General features: G+C 35.7%; 1 protein-coding gene across 6 annotated transcripts in view; it reads left to right on the top strand.

Annotated features, from left to right (window-relative positions):
* The window catches only part of LOC136025260 (eye-specific diacylglycerol kinase-like), a 266,512-nt gene that overhangs the window by 122,753 nt on the left and 122,014 nt on the right, over positions 1–21,745 (top strand). For all 6 annotated transcript variants that reach the window (XM_065701114.1, XM_065701112.1, XM_065701109.1 and 3 more), the window contains exon 6: positions 16,419–16,591. In XM_065701114.1, the coding sequence (XP_065557186.1) occupies positions 16,419–16,591 (173 nt within the window). The remainder of the gene's footprint in view (positions 1–16,418; positions 16,592–21,745) is intronic.

A 21,745-nucleotide genomic window follows, 5' to 3' on the forward strand; every position in this document is an offset into this window, starting at 1 on the left:
ACTAATACTTCTATAGCAAGTACTACTTAGGCTGAGGATATTGAAAAAAAATATCTGAGGAAACGTTGAGGGGAAATTTCAACTAAATCAAAACATACTATGTGTATACAGATCGCTGATATGGGCGTACCAGTATTTTTGGAACAGCTTATAATACCAAGAGGAAACTTCAGGGGTATTATGACTTGGATGTTCAGTTGACCAAAAAAAACAAACAAAATCTACCTGTTACTACTGCTATTAGTACTGCTGCTACTACTGTTCCTAACACTATCACTACAACTAGGATACTAGTACATGAAGGCTACACGTATGAAGGTGAATATTTGACAAAATATTGAGGGGGAACTTGAAATAAATCAAAACACACTATGCGCATGCAGATTGTCAAAAGGATGTATCTGAAGAATTGGTTTGGGTATTAAGTTGAATCTTTTGGAGAATACTTAAAGCGGAAGATTAATTGACAAAAATGCAATATATGAGTGTCGCTACTAAGATTAATACCACTGCTACTTTTCCTTGCTACTGCTAAACTACTCCAACGACTACTTCAATGGCAAGAACTTGTAAAGCTTAAAGTGTTAAGGTGAAAAGTGTTTCAAAAGAGTGTCAAAAGTGCACATCAACAATGTTTTTGGACCGGCTTAACATGTCAAGATGAAACTTCCGAGGCATCACGAAAGCGATGTCGAACTGACCAAAAGGCAATATGCACATGCTACTACCGCTAACAATACTGCTGCTACTATTGCTACTACTGCTACTAATGCAACACTAAAACTGCAACTACTTTTACTACCACCGAAACTCTGTGATAATAGTACTATCAAGGCTAAGGCTATTAGCCTTAATAGTGTAGCCTTAGCCTTAATAGGCTGTGAAGGTAAAATTTGAAAGAATATTGATGGCAAATTTGAACTAACGAAATAGACTTTGTGCATTTAGATTGTCAAAATAGCGTATCTTAAGAATTGGTTTGTGTATTAAGTTGGAACTCTCAGAGAATACATAAAGGGGAAGATCAATTGACCGAAAGGCAGTGTACACTACTACTAATACTACTGCTACTGCAACATTTTCTAGTTCTACTAATACTATTACTATTGCTCCAATTACTACTTCTATTGCAACAACTTGTAAGGCTAAGGGCATTACGATGAAAGTTTCAAAAAGTATACGAATATACAGGTTAAAAAGAGCAAATCGACAATATCATAGCAATAGCTAATTTTATTAAGTTGAGTAGTTACATTACTGCTGTGACTGCCATTATAACTATGCCTAAGAGTATGAGGCTGAAATTCTCAGAGAATATTTCTGAAAATTTCTGTTGTACGGATGACAACCTGCCATCCGTATGCAGGTTGTCAAAAGGGCATATCAGTAATATCTTAAGAACATTTTCGTGTGTGAAATTTAAACTTACAACGCTTGTTGTGGGGGATGTTGAACTAATCAAAAGACAATATTTGCATCATAATACTACTGCTTCTACTCCTACAACTACCACTACTGCTACTATTATTATTATTATTATTATTATTATTATTATTATTATTGCTACTACTACTACTTCTACTAAAGCTAAGACTACTTCTATTAACTCTACTCCTACTCTATTACTACAACTACTAGTGCTACTAATACTACTAATAAATCTAAGGGTACTAAGGCGAAAATTTTTGGCAATATTGTAACTGTGTTAAAGTAAATCGAAACACTATACCCACATAGGTTGTCAAGAGGATGTATCAGTAATGCTTCAGGACCGGTTGATGGTGTTATGTTAAAAATTGCATCGTCTATTGAAAGGGATGTTGAAAAAAATCTGTTATGTGCATGCTGCTACTAATGCTACTGCTGCTACCACAACTATTGCTACTAGACAAGCTAAGGTATTAAGTGAAGCTTTCAAGGAATATTGAGGCAGATGCTGCACTAAGTCAAAACGAACTATGGTCATGCAGATTGTCAACAGGAGGACATAGTAATATCACAATAAAGGCTTTACATTATTAAATTAGACCTTTCAGGGTAAGTTTTGACAGGTTTTGAATTAGCCAGATGACACTATGTGTGTACTTTTGATACTACTTCTACGGTTACTGTGACTAATGTCAATTAAGGGTATTAAGTTGGAACGTTTAGGGGAAGTTTCAATTAAACGAAAAAACTATAAGCATACAAGTAAAAGGCATATAAGCAATATCATAGGTAGCACTGTTCTATCATAGCAAGTAATATCATTGATATTTTAAAGGAGCTAATTTGGTTGGAAATTCAAAGTTCTGACACCCTTTTTAAGACTCCAAAGTGATTGGAGGGCAATCAGCCCCCCTCTTTAGATTATAATTTTCCAAACACTTCCAATCAAAATTTAAGATAGCTGTTCTGTTCAGCATAGCTGAACGGTCTTGTAACTGTATCTCTAGGGCTATTGCGTAAGTCAATCCCCCACTATTATGCAACTTGCCCATTATGTTTAAAAACTAAATGTTGCCTTAAGATTAAATCAAAATCCACTGTGTTAATGCTAATTGCCAAAAAGGCATCTCAGCAGTATTCCAAGAACGATTAAGGGCATTAAATCAAAACTTTTAGGTTTACTTCTATTGCTACTTCTGCTCATAAAATTTAACCAAATCAAAGAGTGTATGTGTGTCCTAGCTGTCAAAGAGCATAGATAGATTTTTTTTTTGCGAATGGTATCAAGTTTTTTATTTCAGGTCAACTAGAGGAGGTATAAAACTAAATTAAACACTACTAATTGTGTCCAGATTTTTAGAAGGGTTTATGTTGGAATTTTCTCCAGCATACAATTTTTTTTCTCCAGCATACAAATAGCAGGCCAAACTATAAATTCTTAAAGAAAAACTGAAAAGATTTTTACTGTTATTTTCTTTTTCCCTGAAAGACTATGTTAACGTAAAACGAACAGAAATTAACTAAGAAAATTTTTTCCACAAAATAACTTTTTCAAAGAAAAGTAAAGTCCCAGCAAACCAAAATTCCAAGGCCAGAGCATATTTTGCACTTTTACTGAAATTTTTTTTTAAAGGTTTTCAATTAACTTTAATCAATCAAATATTACTAACATTTTAATTAATAAATATCAGTATATGTATATTAAACTGACAATGTACATTCATTTGTATTTTTTCGGTAAACTGCATACTATGTTCTGGCCTTGGGAAGGCATATGGGTTTTGAGCCCTACTCATGTTAATTTCTGCTCGTTTTGAGTTTGACATGGAATAAGGGTAATTCAAATAGTCTATGAATTTCATGGGCCATTTGAAGGTAATTGGAGAACCCCAAAAAATTATTTTCAATATTTATGGTTGACCAATTGCAACGCCATGGTCAGTTATTCCCACTTACTATCTTGATTTCTCAATAACTTACTGTCTATTAAATAATAAAAGGATCAAAATCCTTTAGAACCATTGTTGGTGCGTGTGGCGTCGAATCGACATTTATTTTGCTGTTTCTTTTTCATGGTTGATTACAGGGGGGGGGCAGGGGGTATGCCCCTTGGAAATTTGGGACTATAAAGTAATTAAAAGGAAAACAAAAGGAAAAAGAGCTGAATAGGTAATAACCGCAGAAAAAATGTGTGCTGCCCCATTGTTAGCTGCCTGCCAATAGATTTTTACCCTTAATAAGGAAAACATAAGTTCTAATTTGTGACTGAGTGACCCCTTTCCGGTTTTCCACGAAGATTTCTTCTATGTGATTTGGTTGGAGCAAAAAAAATAATGAAAATTTTTATAGTAATGAATGGTAAATAAATAACGATCCTCATCAATAACGAAAGTATAAGAGCCTAACTATTGACATCATCCAATCAAAGAATCAGCTTTTTATGGTGATCCTAAATATGTATTTGTTTATTAGTAATCAGTGCAGTTATTAGTACACAAATAAGTTCGTATAATTATAGAAAAGACAAGGAAAACAACAAATAAGGGGTAATTTCGGTAAAAACATGCCGTCAACTTGAGCTGATATATGAGTAACCATATATGAGTACTATGAGTACCCATGAGCTGATATATGAAGCCACTATAATCAGAAGTGTTTCTCCTGAACGGAATGCTGGGAATTTTAGTATTTTCCCTATGAACGGATACGTTTTTGTGGCACTTGGTATCTACCAAAAAAAAATATCGGAAAATTGGAAAAATTAGAAAAAAGATTTTTAGATTTTTAGAAAGATATCTTGTCTCAGAGCTCTCATTTTAAATCCCGACTGAGTCCGGTGACATTGGGGGAGTTGGGGGGGGGCCTAAAATCTTGGAAAACGCTTAGAGTGGAAGGATCGGGATGAAACTTGGTGGGAAAAATAAGCAGAGGCCCTAGATACGTGATTGACATAACCGTAAAGGATCCACTCTATTTGGGGGAGTTGAGGGGGAGGGTTAATTATGAAAAATTAGAAAAAATGAGGTATTTTCAACTTACGAAGGAGTCATCGGATCTTAATGAAATTTCATATTTAGAAGGACCACCTCGTAACTCAGATCTCTTATTTTAAATCCCGACCGGATCCAGCGTCATTGGGGGGGGGGGAAACCAGAAATCTTGGAAAACGCTTAAAGCGGAGAGATCAGGATGAAACTTGGTAGGAAGAATAAGCACAAGTCCAATATACGTGATTGACATAACCAGACCGGTCTTTACGCTAAAGTTTTAATTGTTTTAAAAAGTAGAATTGTGGCAAACAGTCAAACTTTAGCGTAAAGAGCGAGAGATTGTGGAGGGGACAACCCATTTCATATACGGAGTAATTTCTGTTCGTTTTAAGTTTTAATGTCGCTCCTTACTTTCAGTTAAAAAAACTAGTTTTTTTTAATTTAGTTTCTGAACGTTTTTGAATTAATGCATGTTTGATTTTGGCTCTCCGTACATAAATTATTAAAATGAAATTTGTGTAATAATTCTTTTTTTTTGCTAAATGGCTTTCTCTTAGTTTTTATCAGACGATTTTGAGAAATAAGGGGTGGGGAAGGAGTCATAGTTGCCCTCCAATTTTTCGGTTACTTAAAAAGGCAACTAGAACTTTTAATTTTTAACGAACGTTTTCATTAGTAAAAAAAATATACGTAACTTAAGAATTAACTTACGTAACAAACTTTTATATCCTTATATTTTTGATTATGTATATGAGGGGGTTTGTCCCCTCGTTAATACCTCGCTCTTCACACTAAATCTTAAGTTTTGTCCAATTCTTTGAGAATGACCCCTGAATCAGAAAGGCCGTAGAATAAATAGTTGAAATTACTAAAAATACTTTAGCATAAAGAGCGAAGTATTTATCTCCTCCTAAACACCTCCCTCTTTATGCTAAAGCATTTTTAGGACCCCTCATATGCGTAATAATCTCTGTTCGTCTTAAGTTTTAATGCTACTCCTTACTTTCAATTGAAAAAACTTTTTCATTTTTATATTTTCATTGTTTTTTTTTTAATAGTTATGCTAGAAAATCAGCGCTCTTTTCATTGAATTTCTCTTCCCCCATGAAATATTCCTCCAAGGAAAGATCCTCCCACATAGCCCCCTCCCCTCAACCCCACATCCAAACCAAAGAAATCCCCCTGAAAATGTCGGTACACTTCCCAATAACCATTACTGTATGTAAACATTGGTCAAAGTTTGTAACTTGCAGCCCTTCCTCCAGGGATTGTGGGGGAGTAAGTCATCCCCAAAGACATAGTTATTATGGTTTTCGACTATGCGGAACAAAATGGCTATCGCAAAATTTTGATCCGTTGACTTTGAGAAAAAAATGAGCGTGGGAGGGGGCCTAGGTGTCCTCCAATTTTTTGGGTCACTTTAAAAGGGCACTAGAGCTTTTCATTTCCGTTAGAATGAGCCCTCTTGTTACACTCTAGGACCACTTGGTCGATACGATGACCCCTGAAAAAAAACAACAAAAAACAAACAAACAAATAAACACGCACCCGTGATTTGTCTTCTGGCAAACAATACGAAATTCTACATTTTTCTATTAGGTTCTCTGATACGCTGAATGCGATGGTGTAATTTTCGTTAAGATCCTATGACTTAGGGGGTGTTTTCCCCTATTTTCCAAAATAAGGCAAATTTTCTCAGGCTCGTAACTTTTGATGACAAAGACTAAATTTGATGGAACTTATATATTTAAAATCAGCACAAAAATTAGATTCTTTTGATATATTGAATAAAAAAAAACTAATTTTTTTAGCTGAAAGTAAGGAGCGACATTAAAACTTAAAACGAACAGAAATTACTCCGTATATGAAATGAGTTGTCACCTCCGCAATCCCTCGCTCTTTACGCTAAAGCTTTTAATTGTTTTAAGAAGTAAGATTGTGGCAAAGAGTCAAACTTTAACGTAAAGAGCGAGGGATTGTGGAGGGGACAACTCACTTCATATACGGAGTAATTGCTGTTCGTTTTAAGTTTTAATGTTGCTCCTTACTTTCAGCTAAAAAAAAATTAGTTTTTTTTATTCAATTTCTGAATGTTTTTGAATTAATGCATGTTTGGTTTTGGCTCTCCGCACATAAATTATTAAAATAAAATTTGTATATTAATTCTTTTTTTGGCTAAATGGCTTTCTGTTAGTTTTGATCAGACAATTTTGAGAAATAAGGGGTGGAGAAGGAGGCCTAGTTGCCCTCCAATTTTTCGGTTACTTAAAAAGGCAACTAGAACTTTTAATTTTTAATGAACGTTTTTATTAGTAAAAAATATACGTAACTTAAGAATTAAGTTTTGTAACAAACTTTCATAACCTTATATTTTTATTATGTATACGAGGGGGTTTGTACCCTCGTTAATACCTCGCTCTTTACACTAAATCGTAAGTTTTGTCCCAATTCTTTAAGAAGGACCCCTGAATCAGAAAGGCCGTAGAATAAATAGTTGAAATTACTAAAAATACTTTAGCATAAAGAGCAAGATATTTATCTCCTCCTAAATACCTCGCTCTTTATGCTAAAGTATTTTTAGAACCCCTCATATGCGTAATAATCTCTGTTCGTTTTAAGTTTCAATGCTACTTCTTCCTTTCATTTGAAAAAAACGTTTTCATGTTTATTTTTCATTGTTTTCTTATAGTAATGCTAGAGAATCCTGCGCCCTTGTCATTGAATTTTTCTTCCCCCATGACAGATTCCTCCAAGGAAAGATCCTCCAACATAGCCCCCCTCCTCAGCCCCACCCCAAAACAAAATAAAATCCCCCTGAAAACGTCTGTACACTTCCCAATAACCGTTACTATATGTAAACACTGGACAAAGTTTGTAACTTGCAGCTCCTCCCCCAGGGATTTTGGGGGAGTAAGTCATCCCCAAAGACATAGTTATTATGATTTTCGACTATGTTGAACAAAATGGCTATCTCAAAATTTTGATCCGTTGACTTTGGGAAAAACATGAGCGTGGGAGGGGGCCTAGATGTCCTCCAATTTTTTTGGTCACTTAAAAAGGGCACTAGAACTTTTCATTTCCGTTAGAATGAGCCCTCCTGCGACATTCTAGGACCACTTGGTCGATACGATGACCCCTGGGGAAAAGAAGAAAAAAAAAACAAAAAAACAAACAAACAAATAAACACGCACCCGTGATTTGTCTTCTGGCAAAAAATACAAAATTCCACATTTTTGTAGATAGGAGCTTGAAACTTCTACAGTAGAGTTCTCTGATACGCTGAATCTGATGGTGTCATTTTCGTTAAGATCCTACGACTTTTAGGGGGTGTTTCCCCCTATTTTCCTAAATAAGGCAAATTTTCTCAGGCTCGTAACTTTTGATGGGTAAAACTAAACTTGATGAAATTTATATATTTAAAATCAGCATTAAAATGCGATTCTTTTGATGTAGCTATTGATATCAAAGTTCAATTTTTTAGAGTTTTGGTTACTATTGAGCCGGGTCGCTCCTTACTACAGTTCGTTACCACGAACTGTTTGATCTCTTAGCATCGAAGTTCCATTTTTTAGAGTTTCGTTAACTATTGAGCCGGGTCGCTCCTTACTACAGTTTGTTACCACGAACTGTTTGAACAGTTCGTTACCACGAACTGTTTGAAAAGCGAAATCCCACACTTTAAAGATTGGAGCTCGAAACCTCTATCGTAAGGTTCTCTGATATGATGTATTTAATAAAGGGATTTTCAATAAGAACGCTGTCTTTTTTAGGGTGTTTCCCCTTTTTCAAAAGTCAGGCGAATTATCTCAGATTTTTGATTTTGGGTGGATAACAATAAACTGAGAGAATTTTATATATTTAGAATCAGCATAAAAAGCCAATACTGTCACTGTAGCAATTGTCATGAAAATTCACTTTTTACTTCGAGTTTTCTTTTTTAGCATAAAGTATTTGATAAGATTCTCTTATGATGATTTTTTTTTTAACCTGTTCGTTTTATTTAGTTGAATAGGAAAATAAAAACAAAGAGGTTTACATGGCCGTTATAAATTCAAAACCTGGTATCTATGCATTAAGGATGATTTTTGAGTATTGACAGCTGGGTAGCAAGTTTAAATTTTGTTTGTCTTTTATCCACTTTTTTTTAATGTCTGAATATATAAGGGATTTAAGTTCGAGGAGGGGGGGGGAGGAATTGTCCTGTTTTGAAAGAGGTACATTTTACATGGCCGTTATAAATTCAAAACCTGGTATCTATGCAGGAAGGACGATTTTTGAGTATCCTTACTCCTTCTGTAAACTATTCTAAGGTGTATAAAATTACATGAATACAAGTTTACATCTGTTATAATCTATGGAAATAATATATCTTTCTGTAATTTTGGTTTTAGTTTGATTTTCTTTTAAGATTAAATGCATAATAATTAAATATATTACTAATGAAGTAAATTGATTCATTTACCAGGAATCCTTGTCGTTTAAAATTTACTGTATTTTGTTTTATTTTGCATTCAATTTAATTGCTCTTTTTATTTGAGAGTTTTTTCTGAAGTATTTAAAAATAATCTTATTTCTACCAAAAAATTTCCTGAAATATATTCTCTGTCATCCAAATACCACTTAAATTTTGACGTTTACCCCCCCCCCTCCCCCGGAAAATTATCTGCTGGTGCCCTTGGTGTTTTTTTTTTCAAGGGCAACTAGCAAGTTCACAAAGTTCACAAATAATATATTAAACAAAATTACTATAAATCACACACTGCCTTCGACTACAGAAAAGCCCAAATGGGCCTGTAAAGGCAGTCAAAGTGATTTTACTTCAATCACCTTCATCTATACAAAAAAAAAAAAAAAAAAAAAAAAAAAAAAAAAAAAAAAAAAAAAAAAAAAAAAAAAAAAAAAAAAGCTCGTCTCACAACTTCCAATCACTATAACAAACACTTTTTTTTCTTTTTCAACGCTGGTCTGTCAAGAAGTGTTTCTTCAGGCGTGCCTTGAATTGGGGTAGTTTTACCGCTCTTTGAATCCCCCCAGGAATCGAATTCCATGTGTAGTATTTCGCTCTTGGCTTGCCAACACTTCCGCATTTCTTGTATCATACTTGCGATAAAAAGCATTCCTTTTAAATAAGTCAGAAAACACCTTTGGGCCAATATTGTTCAAACCCTGATATACAAACATTCCAGTCTGGTCATCTCTAATTTGTCCTACGTTTAAAATACCAAACTTTTGAAAAATTCAGTACTAACATCACCTCTTTCATGCTTACCTGTAACTCGTAGAGCCTTGTTTTGTTGTATCTGTACTTTTTTAAAATTACCGTAAAAATTGCTAGCGAAAAAGTGAACAACCGTAATATATGTATGGAGTTATTAAAGAATGATACAGCATAATAATGACACTGGTTGGAAAAACATTTTTAAAGCGACGCAGTATTCCAACAACTCTTGAGACTTTAGAAGACACTATATCACTATGCTTTTTCCATGACAAATTACAATCAATAGCACATCCCAGATAACGTGTTTCTTCTGTTCGGTCAATTTTCACTCCATTAAATGTGATTGGCTGCAGTAACTCTCCGTGTGTTCCAGTTCTTTTGAATATCATGTAGTTAGTCTTTTTAGCATTCACAGGAAGTAATCTCTCGGACACGAATGAATGTAGACCTCGGAGCGCATTATTTGCATTATCTACTAATTCCTCTACTGTCATGCCAGTAACTAAAATGGCAGTGTCATCCGCAAACGATGTCAGAAGCCCTACTACATAAAACCGCATAGAGTCAACATAAATAAAATACAGCAAGGGACCTAAAACCGAACCTTGTGGCACACGGCATGTTATGTCAACAATACTCGACTTTTTATGCTCTATGCACACCCTCAATTTTCTTCCTCTCAGGTAAGATTCAAACCATTTAAGACATGTTCCCCGAACTCCAAGACCGCTCAACCGATGTAAAAGTATACTAAAATCCACTGGTTCAAGTATCATTTCACGTCCTTCACCACGGTCTTCCGCAAAAGTTTGCATTGGCACAGAAGTATCAGACGATATTTCAGCATGAATTCTTTCACCAAATGCTGCAAAATGATTTTCAAAATTCTCACTTAGGCCTACTTACTCCAGGTCACTTATCACTTTACCATTGACTTCAAGACTGTATTCCTGTGGCTTTCTTTCTCCTTTTATTATTCCATTAATTATGTCCCACGTCCCTTTGGGATCACCTGCTTTCTCTTCAAACTTTGTCCTGTAGAATACTTTTACTTTCTTTCTTTTTAATGAATTAGTTTTATTTCTCTGGTCAATGAAAAGCTTCTGCCTCTCATCACCCGAAAATCCCAGATAATCTGAGTACATTTCATTTCTTAAACTTATCATTGTAAGGAGTTCTTGGTCCATCCATGGTTTTCTTGGATTCATCCGTTTATATCGTAGTTGTTTCATAGGACATTTAGAATTATAAATATCTGCCACTATAGTGTTAAACTCTTCAAAAGCTACCGATGGATCTGTCTGTTCAAAAGCTGTTTCCCATGAGACTACACTTATTTCTTCTCTAAATCTCTGAATATTCTTAATTTTCAGTTCTCAGATAAACACTCGGTCTTTCCTCTTCCGTGGTGGAGCATTCTGTTGGAACTGGGTTAAAACTGGGAAATGGTCAGACACTGGCGTCAGTACTACGTCCGCTTACGTCGAATTGATTCTTTCTGATGACACGAAAATATTATCAATTAGTGTCGCTGATTTCTCGGTCACTCTTGTAGGCAACGTAACAACTGGGTAAAGGTCATTAGCAAATATTAGGTTTAAAAATTCTAGACTATCGCCACTAGCATTCACAAGATTATAATTAAAATCACCCATACACACAAATTCATTTCCAGACTTTTTAACTTTCGACATCAGGTACTCACATCCATTGGAAAAATCATCAAAGCTCGTTGTCGGAGGGCTTATACACTACCGTAAACCCTGCCATTTTTCGAGATATTTTTCCACCTTTTTGCACATTAAAAACTATCTCATCTGAAAGACTTCCGAACTTACCCTCTATCCATACATCAAGGTCTTCTCTCGGGTTATGCTCCAAAAGCGACTCCACCTCTTGACAGACCAGTGCGACATCTTACAATCAATTTATAACCTGGAAAATTATAAGACGACAGCATGGTATTCACATTTAAAAAAGTTTCACAAAGGGCCATAATTTGTATATCCGGACACCGTGCTAGAAAATCAACAATCCCATCATATGAACTTGTCACGTGGCAGTTCCAACAACATACTGTAAAATCAACCAAACTACCAAGTTTACCAAGTCCGGACATCTCGACATAAGTACTTAATCACATAGGCGTATAACTCAATCCTCTGTCATCTGCCGCAATATTAAATGCTAGAAACGTATCAATTATAAGAGGATTTTTCTCCAATAAATTCACACGCGACTGTGTATCCTTAACTTCTTGCCCTAACATGATGACACAAAATAATTAGACAAACGGCTTATAAATAAGCACATAACGCACATAAAAAAGAGAAAGAAGTAAGGGGTAAAAAAGAGATGTAAATGTAATTTGTTCAAATAAACTTCATCATCCTTTATTCATATGCAGCCAGCCATTTTCTTAATCCTACGCAGAGCAGATTGGCCGGGAACTTTAGCGAGTACCTGTCCCTTTTCCCTTGTCCGACCATGCATTGAACATTCCATAGCGGTCTCTTGCAGCATTCAGTAGTTCACGTTTTTCTCTTGTTAGAGACTCGGACAGAAACATTCCACTCTTCGCCAATGCTGACTTTTCTTTATACACCGCTCGCGCAATGTTCATATCCGAGAATCGAATTAATACAGGGGCAAATTTCGTAGAGTCCTCATTAGCATTGTTCAATCTGAACCGAGCAAGCCTGTCAACATCAGAAGATCGGAATTTTTTTTTTGAAAATCTAACAGTTCGACAGTCGACAGTCGACAGTTTCTCAGACATCACTGTCGAAAGATTTGATGCTAGAAAAAGTGACTATAAGAAAAATCCTTCGGTGCACTCATCTAATCTTAAAATTAGTGGATGATTCAATCGAATAAACCCATCACGATCTATTTGGGGTTTGTGTGTGTATAAATTGTTATCATTTTCGGTCAGTAGAACTGTCAGTATGATTTCCATGGGTGTTCAGCCAGTATTGCATCTTCTTGGAGTTGTTTAATTGATTTTATTCATTTTATTCTCTGATTAAATAATGAATTATTAAACCGCCCGTGCTTCTTTTTTTTACTAAGCCGTCCTGGCCGAATGGGTTGGTGCGCTGGGTTCGGGATCCCTTGTTTGAGAGGACACGGGTTCGAATCCCGGTGTACCCAATTCTTCAGTTTTGGACGGGGGTCAGTGGCGTGACTCTGTAAGCTTAGCCAGAGTCGACCCAGGTCTAAATGGGTACCTGGAGAAATCTGGGGAAGGTAAACAGGAAGGGTGTGCGAAAGCACAGGATGGCTGGCCCCAACCCCCCATTGCACTTCCTGGCTGAAGGGCCAAGAAACGGAGATCAGCACCGCCGGTACGGACTGTAAAGTCTTATGCCGTATCCTTTACCCTTTTTTTTTTTTACCGTGCTTCTTTCCCTAATTTTACTAACTCAATTTTTTGTCGACTGACCCATTATTTTGAAGTTTAGCTCACTTTTCCTAATACATCCTGCAATTGTTGGATCATGTGTTTTGTTTACTTCATTTGTCATCATCGCTTTAACTCAGCAGTATCCAACCTTTTTGTACCGGCTCCCTCCTTTAAAAAAGTTGGTGCACCCCCCTTAAAAACAAATTGCTGGGTCCCGTTAATTTATCTAAAAATCAAATTTCATAAATAATCAAATGATATTATAATTTATTTAATGGGCCAAAAAATAATATACAATATTATGTAAGAACATAATATATTTATTATAAGAAATATAATAACAAAACAAAAAAGAATATGTAATAATACTTCTACAACATAAAAATTTAATGCGACGGTTGAGCTTGTTTTTCATCACAAATTTTCTAAAACCGTGGTATCATTGAAGGAATCGCGGTTCTCAGTTTCTTTTCCATCATTAAGCGAGATCAATACTTTGTTTTTGAGACAGCTACTGCAGAAAAACCAGTTTCACATAGGTAAGATGTTACAAATGACAATAATATTTCTATAGCTTTGTTTGTCAAAGTAGGTAAAATCGTCCTTTACTCGTAGCCAAAACGTTTGGATTACGTATACTGCTGATTCATTTTTTTTACACCTATTGGAATTTTTTGGTTTGTATTCGAAATAATATTTTGGAAACAGCTGCACGCCCCCTTGCAGCAATCTAGTGCCCCCATGGGGGACCCCCCCCCCCACAGGCTGGAAACCACTGCTTTAAATGGTAAGATATCACTGACTTCATAAAAATAACAACCACCGAACAGAGTGATACCGAATAGAAGTAATTTCGATGCATCTTTTTCGATTTCTCTGTTTCATCATGTAAAGTCGAATATTTTTGCTCAGTGTTCCACCAATTATTCTAGGTCCCTATAGCTATGTTTTAGTTAGGATATAATCTTAATCCTAAACTTTTAGGTTCAACTGGAAATCAAAACTTTGCTTAGAGATTAATACAATCTAGAGACCCTCTGGAAATAGCTTTATTGTAACAAATGTTATCATAAGAGATGAAACTTCGAGAGATATTATTTCCGTTGGTGGAAGACCAAGGAAACAGAATTTACCACTCTTACTGAAATTAAATTAAAAAAGACAAAATTCTGAAATCAAATTGTAATAACGGTAAGATGAAAACTATCCGAAATTATTTTATGTCTGATGGAGCTGCCCGCTTTCCAATCCGCTGATCTCAACGTTAAAGCAGCAAACAGCCTGTTTGTAATTACAAATGCTTTATTTACTGATTGCCATTAAAAGGTTTGATTTAATAACAGTCATTGTTCAAACTTGGAGAAAATTGACGGGAGGCAGAAGCTCCCGTAACTTAATGGATAGCTTGTGTTCGTCTAAGTTTTACTATAGCTGTTTACTTTCATTTTAGAAAAAATATGTTTTTTTTATTCGAATTCTATTTAAAAATTGTTCCATTTTTTAAATGAAAGGACTTCATGCCATGTTCTGGCACTTCCAAGCTCAATTTGTCAATTGAGTTTGCAATTTGATATTTTAAAGCCCGAAATAAGATACTTTTATGTTTTCTTTCAGTGTTGTAAGAACTTCATGTTCAAACAATTACCTGTTCTTTGTTATTTTTTCATAGAAAGCATTGTTTTCTTAGTTAATATTTTGAATTCGTAAAGCACGCAAACTCGAAGAAAAAAGTGTGTTAGATCAACCATCAGTAAGCGTGTTACGAAACGTTGAATGAGCTCAAGTCTCTAAGACAGTATGAAAACATTGATTTAGTGAGACAAGGTCTCCACTTAAGTAAGTCAACATAAGAAATGCTCAAAATTAGCGTTAACCTAAAAATATTTATAAATAAAAACTGAATTAAAATATTCCTTTACTGAAACAATGCCGTTTTTTCAGCTTGAAAAATCGCACCTCTTCCCAGCCCTTAAAGTCTCCATGCTCATCCCAGTTAAACAGTAGGCTGTGCGAAAAGTGTGGTTTAATCCCGCTTTCTAGGGCTATAATAAGAGAAAGGTCGAGATGGCTAGGGCACATTCTGCGGGTGAAGGAGGACAGATTTTCGAAGATTGTCCTTTTCTGCCAACCGTCTAGGGCTAAACGGAAAGCAGGTTGTCCGCAGTCGGGGTGGGAGGATGTTATAAAGAAAGATTTAAGGGAAATGGGAATCTCCTGGGAGGGTGTAAAAAGGGAACCTTTGAATAGATTGGGATGAAAACGGAGCGTACGTAGTTGTGTTGGCCTCAGATGGCTTAGCACTGCGGTAAGTTGTTAGTAGTAGTAGTAGTAGTAGTAGTGAAAATAAAATCTGATTGTTTGAATCTGTTAAGCGGAAAGTTACACAACTATATAGGTTTTAAAAGGTTAGGAAACATCTGTATTGCAGCTTTTAGTGAATAGGAACTCTATATCCAGTTCTGCAATTTTTGAAAGCAGCAGATGGAATATAATGCTTCAATCAGCTGAAGTTGTCACTTTTATAGCTTGCCGAAAAAAGTTATGGGCATCTTCGATTTTTGTTTGTTTTTGTTATTTTGCTCTTCTGTATGCACGATCGATTGGAGTCTATTGGATTAAATTTATTTGATCTATGTTTCCTTCAATTCAATTTTTATTTGCAGAGGGATGTTCAGGCCTGGATTTACCAGTAGACCCACTAGGCCTGGGCCAAGGGGCGCACAATGCCAGGAGTTGCAATAAATTATCACGAGCCTAGAAATTATCATGGCCCTAGGAGCACGGAAGCTGTAAATCCGGCCCTGACGATGTTAAAATCTTCATAATCCTCCTGTTTCTTTTTTTTCTTCTCTGAATTAAAGCTTAAAGGGCTTGTATTCCCCCCCTCTTTTACAGGCCAAGAAGCCATTTTAGGGATTAGTACCTTATATTCGTTGTATATTTATTTAAGGACGAATATGGCTTTCAAAACCGGCTCACTACTAAGTACAAACTCAAGTCTTGGTGTTTTTGTTTATCAACCCTTTCTGCTTCTCTTTCTACCTTGCTGTCCATGTTTTTTTTTGCCTTTTCTGCTTCTTTATGTCCTTTGTGGCTTCTGTTTTGCTTATAAACAGTGTCTGCTTCTCTGTCTACATTCCGGTGCGGAGGATTTTCAAAATTGTCAAAAGTGTGTTTAAGTCCATTATTTACGAAGTCTCTGGGAGTCTTTTGGGTCAATATTAGGGAGCAATTCTACCTGGCTGTCCACCCCATTTGACCATATGACGAAAAACTGTAATGAATGTATGATGCTAAAGATTATTAATCATAATAATTGATAAAAATATTTTGCAAATAATTTGATTGTTTTGTCTAAATGATATTTTTACAGGAACCGAAAACGTTTATCGTCAAACCTATTCCAACGATGGGTGTAAAACCGCTACTAGTATTCCTGAACCCAAAGTCTGGCGGGAATCAAGGAGCAAAGCTCTTACAGAAATTTCAGTGGCTTTTGAATCCGCGACAGGTTTTTGACCTCACCCAAGGAGGTCCCAAAGCTGGGTAAGGACTGTTTTTTTTTCTCTTTGAAATTTATTCCAACCCTTTTTTTGGTACACCTTTATTATTCATTTGGTACTCCTGTATTATTCAGAACACACTTGAGGAGTTTTCTGAATGTATGGTCTATGTAAAGCGGTTTTATAGCCACAAAGGCAAATAAAGAGTGACATAATGCTTTGAAACTTCTATAATTAGAGCCATATATTTGCACATTTGGGGGGGGGGTATGATTATGTTACTTTAATCCCACACCCCCATAATGTTGAAACAAACAGGCCAAATTACAGTATTATATAAACTAAAGTATTATATATTGATAATATTTCAGTATATTTCATTGGGGTTAACCTGACTTTACTTCTCGAGTTCTGAACAGTAGAGGGTAGCCTACAGGGTTACTCCCTCAAAAATCCTGCGTGCGTGCCTACCATTCGCCTGTCGATAATCTATATTATTTATCTTTTGCTTCAGAAAAGTTTTTTTTTTACACTGGAAGATTTCGGATGGTGCGTTTTTTTCATGGGTTCTTTTTGTGATCGGGGTGTTTTCTAAATTTATTTCTACATTCTAATGTGAGATCTTTCCTAGAAATATTATTTAAACTAAGAAGAAGAAAAAAAACTCTATGAAAGCTTCCTTGAGAACATGAATTAATTGAATGGTATATAGACCGAACAATATATAAGACCGTGCAAGACTAGGTAATTGCTGGAATGAGGGAAAGGGGATAGGAGAGATGGTAGGGACACATCTAGGTTAATTGCTACTAGACTAGGATCTCAGGAAGTTCAGGTCTGGCAAGCTGAGAAGACCACCTCATCGTCCCTTGGGATATATGCAGAGGTCAAGGAGAACTGGGGCGAAGAAATTTACCTAAAAATGGGATTGGCTGCGGAAGACAGGGTTACCATATTTTGTGTGTATTGTAGGCCTATACTAATGTTTGCGGTTTTGGATTCGGTGGAAATAGATGTTCTGGCGGAAGCTGAATTCTCCACACCTGGAGACTCTAGGTAGAGATTGCACAAAAATACCATTAAATAAAGACTGTTAAGTTTTATCTGCACCAGTTCACAGGGACGATAGCGGGTGGGGGGGGGGGGGGGGCACAATTCTAAATTTTCTTATGTTTGTAGGTACCTAGGCCTATTAAAAAATATTTTTTTTAATATTTCCTCCTTTTCTGATTTTTTTTTATATTCACCCCTTCCCCTCAAAAATCCTGCATGCGTGCCTACCATTCGCCTGTCGATAATCTATATTATTTAATGGTATATAGACCGAACAATATATAAGACCGTGCAAGGCTAGGTAATTGCTGGAATGAGGGAAAGGGGATAGGAGAGATGGTAGGGACATATCTAGGTTAATTGCTAATAGGCTAGGATCTCAGGAAGTTCAGGTCTGGCAAGCTGAGAAGGCCACCTCGTCGTCCCTTGGGATGTATGCGGAGGTCAAGGAGAACTGGGGCGAAGAAATTTACCTAAAAACGGGATTGGCTGTGGAAGATTTGAAATGGGTTATGTATGTAAGGGGGAATTTTATGCCTCTTGGAAAACGTAGGAAATATTTAGGGAGAAATAGATTGAGGGATGATCCTTACAGTTGCCCAACGTGTGTAGAGATGGATGAGTATTTGCATCATTTTTTAGGGGATTGTAGGGAGTTGAGGGAGTTATGCTTGGAAATATTTGGTAGGGAGGTCGGGGGGAGAGATTGGATTTTATAGATTTTGAGAAGTAGGTGTTACTTAAGTATAAATAATATTGGAAATTTGTCCGGGTTGGTATGAGGTATCATGATGATTTTCTTACATACTTAGTTTTATTGTCTTTTCAGTCTATTTTTGTTGCTGTATTTTTTACTTGTTTTGTTTATGTCACCAATATGATGCGAACATTTTCTACTTAACGAAAATTTAATCCTCTTTTGGAATAATTATGTGGAGATTCTTTTTCTTGCCTTTTTCGTGACGTTTATGGCCTTTAGATTGGATTACATTTCATATTTTATCATGCATGATTATACTTTATACTTTATTTCCTTTATATTGATTTTTGGCTTATAACTCTGCTCATTCATGGTTTGCTGAGAACTCATTTGTATAAAGTGAAGTGAAAATATATATAACTACAAAAATTGGTAAAACGGGTATAACGAGTAAAAAGGGTAAGAGTGTATAACAAATGTAAGTTCTATTTCGGTTTCATGTTTGAGCTCCTTATCAGTGGAAAGAAAAGAAGGTGTTGCTTGACTTAGAATTTATTTATATTTATTATTTAAATATATTTAATTTATATCTTATTTATTTATATTATATTATTTAATTTATATCTTATATTTTTATATTTTTATATTGACTTAGTGCCGTAATTGTCAATTCCTCAAAACTTTATAAAATGGTTTATCTCAGCAAGAATGTTTTTTTTTTAAGTAAAAAAAAAGTGATGACGTGTTCCTGGAAGAGGGTATCAAGACACGCTCTCTTACAAAACCAACTTTATTCTCAATATCCTGACACCTAATCAATCCTATTAGTTTAAAATTTCTACGAACTAATACTTTATTGCTTTACCCAAAGCGCTTCACAATCTTTGTTGTTCTTAAATAAAAAAAAAATTTCAACTGAAAGTATGGAGCGACATTAAAACTTAAAACGAACAGAAATCACTCCGCATATGAAAGGGGCTGTTCCCTCCTCAACGCCCCTTTCTTTAAGCTAAAGTTTGACCCTTCTCACTACTATACTTTTTAAAACAATAAAAAACTTTAGCGTAAAGAACTTTAAACTTTAGCCTTAAGTTTTTTATTGTTTAAAACCTGACAGGATCCGGTTACATTGGAGGGAGTTGGAGGGGGAAACCTAAAATCTTGGAAACGCTTAGAGTGGAGGGATCAGGATGAAACTTGGTGGGAAAAATAACTTAAAACGAACAGAAATTACTCCGTATGTGAAAGGGGCTTTTCCTCCTCAACGCCTCGCTCTTTACGCTAAAGTTTGACTCTTTCTCTTAAGTTTACTTTTTAAAACAGTAAAAAACTTTAGCGTAAAGAACCGGGCGTTGAGGAGGAAAGGCCCCCTTCATATACGGAGCAATTTCTGTTCGTTTTAAGTTTTAATGTCGCTCCTTTCTTTCATTTAAAAAAAAAACTTGTTTTTTATTTAATTTCTGGACTTTGAATTAATACATGTTTTGATCTTGGCTCTCCGCACATAAATAATTAAAACGAAATTTGCATATTAATGTTTTTTTGGCTAAATGGCTTTCTCATAGTTTTAATCGAAAGATTTTGAGAAAAAAAGAGCGAGGGAGGAGGCCTAGTTGCCCTCCAATTTTTTGATTACTTAAAAAGGCAACTGGAACTTTAATTTCTTACGAACGTTTTCATTAGTAAAAAATATACGTAACTTACGAATTAACTTACGTAACGAACCTCTATATTCGTATGTTTTTATTGCTTATATGAGGGGGTTCGCCCCTCGTTGATACCTCGCTCTTTACACTAAAGCTTAAATTTTCTCCTTAAGAATGACCCCTGAATCACAAAGGCCGTAGAATAAATAGTTGAAATTACTAAAGATACTTTAGCATCAAGAGCGAGGTATTACGAAAAGGTAAACCCCTCACATGCGTAATAATTTCTGTTCGTTTTAATTTTTAATGCTGCTCCTCACCTTCAGTAGAAAAAACTTTTTATATTTATTGTTTCATTGTTTTTTAAATAATGCTAGAAAATCCTGTGCCCCCTTCATTGAAAGTCTCTTCCCCCATGAGAAGTTCCTCCGTGGAAAGATCCTACAACGTAACCCGCCCCCCTGAACTATCCCCCCAAACCCCAAAAAATCCCCCTGAAAACGTCTGTACACTTCCCAGTAACCATTACTATATGTAAACACAGGTCAAAGTTTGTAACTTGCAGCCCCTCCCACGGGGACTGCGGTAGAGTAAGTCTTCCCCAAAGACATAGTTATTAAGTTTTTCGACTATGGTGAATAAAATTGCTCTCTCAGAATTTTCATCTGGTGACTTTGGGGAAAAAATGAGTGTGGGAGGGGGCCTAGGTGCCTTCCAATTTTTTAGTCACTTAAAAAGGCACTAGAACTTTTAATTTCCGTTAGAATGAGCCCTCTGGCGATACACTAGGACCACTGAGTCGATGCGATCGCCCCTGGGAAAAAACTAATAAAAAAAAATAAACATGCATCCGTGATTTGTCTTCTGGCAAAAAATGCGAAATTCCACATTTTCGTAGATAGGAGCTTGAAACTTCTTCAATAAGGTTCTCTGATACGCTGATTCTGATGATGTGAGTTTCGTTAAGATCGTAATACTTTTAGGGGGTGTTTCCTCCTATTTTCTAAAATGAGGCAAATTTTCTCAGGCTCGTAACTTTTGATGGGTAAGACTAATATTGATGAAACTTATATATTTAAAATCAGCATTAAAATGCGATTCTTTTGATGTAACTATTGGTATCAAAATTCCATTTTTTAGAGTTTCGGTTACTATTGAGCCGGGTCGCTCCTTACTACAGTTCGTTACCACGAACTGTTTGATGAAAAAACTATTAAAGCTTATGCTGTAGGTATGATAGCGTTCCTCTGTCTCAGTCCCAAATACAAAAATGAAATCACAAACTACCAAAATCACTAAGAGAAATGGTTTTCACATATAAACTGCAGCACTTCAGAACCTCTCAGAAACTGCTGCATTTTAAGAATCAGTAAATTTTTCTATTTGTTATCCTAAAAAAAAGGGAAAAGAATTGATGATGAGGCCAGTAAATCGTTGAACATCTTAAGCATTTTTAGATTTTAGTCTAACCTTTTGGAACTGCTGCCTTCTAGCTTGCCTGCTTAAATGAAGCTTACCACTCTAAAGCTGAAACATAGCTAGGAGAAACGAAAGCTTAGCAGAACAAATTCTATATAATTTTCTCTGACATAGAGTATCACCTCTAACACTGAGGCTCCGGCTCAAAGACAAGTAAAAACCATTCTTGTTGGCCCCAGGCAAGAATGTAGTATCATATTCGTCAGTCCCACGAGGGATCAGTACTTTCTGTAAAAACTGCGGGAGTTTAGATCTTTAGAACTTTGTTGCAGTAAAGTGAAATATGTTTTTAAAAACACGAAATTTTACCTCAGTCTCC

The sequence above is a fragment of the Artemia franciscana genome, chromosome 3 (assembly GCF_032884065.1).
Source record: "Artemia franciscana chromosome 3, ASM3288406v1, whole genome shotgun sequence".
Taxonomy (NCBI): domain Eukaryota; kingdom Metazoa; phylum Arthropoda; class Branchiopoda; order Anostraca; family Artemiidae; genus Artemia; species Artemia franciscana.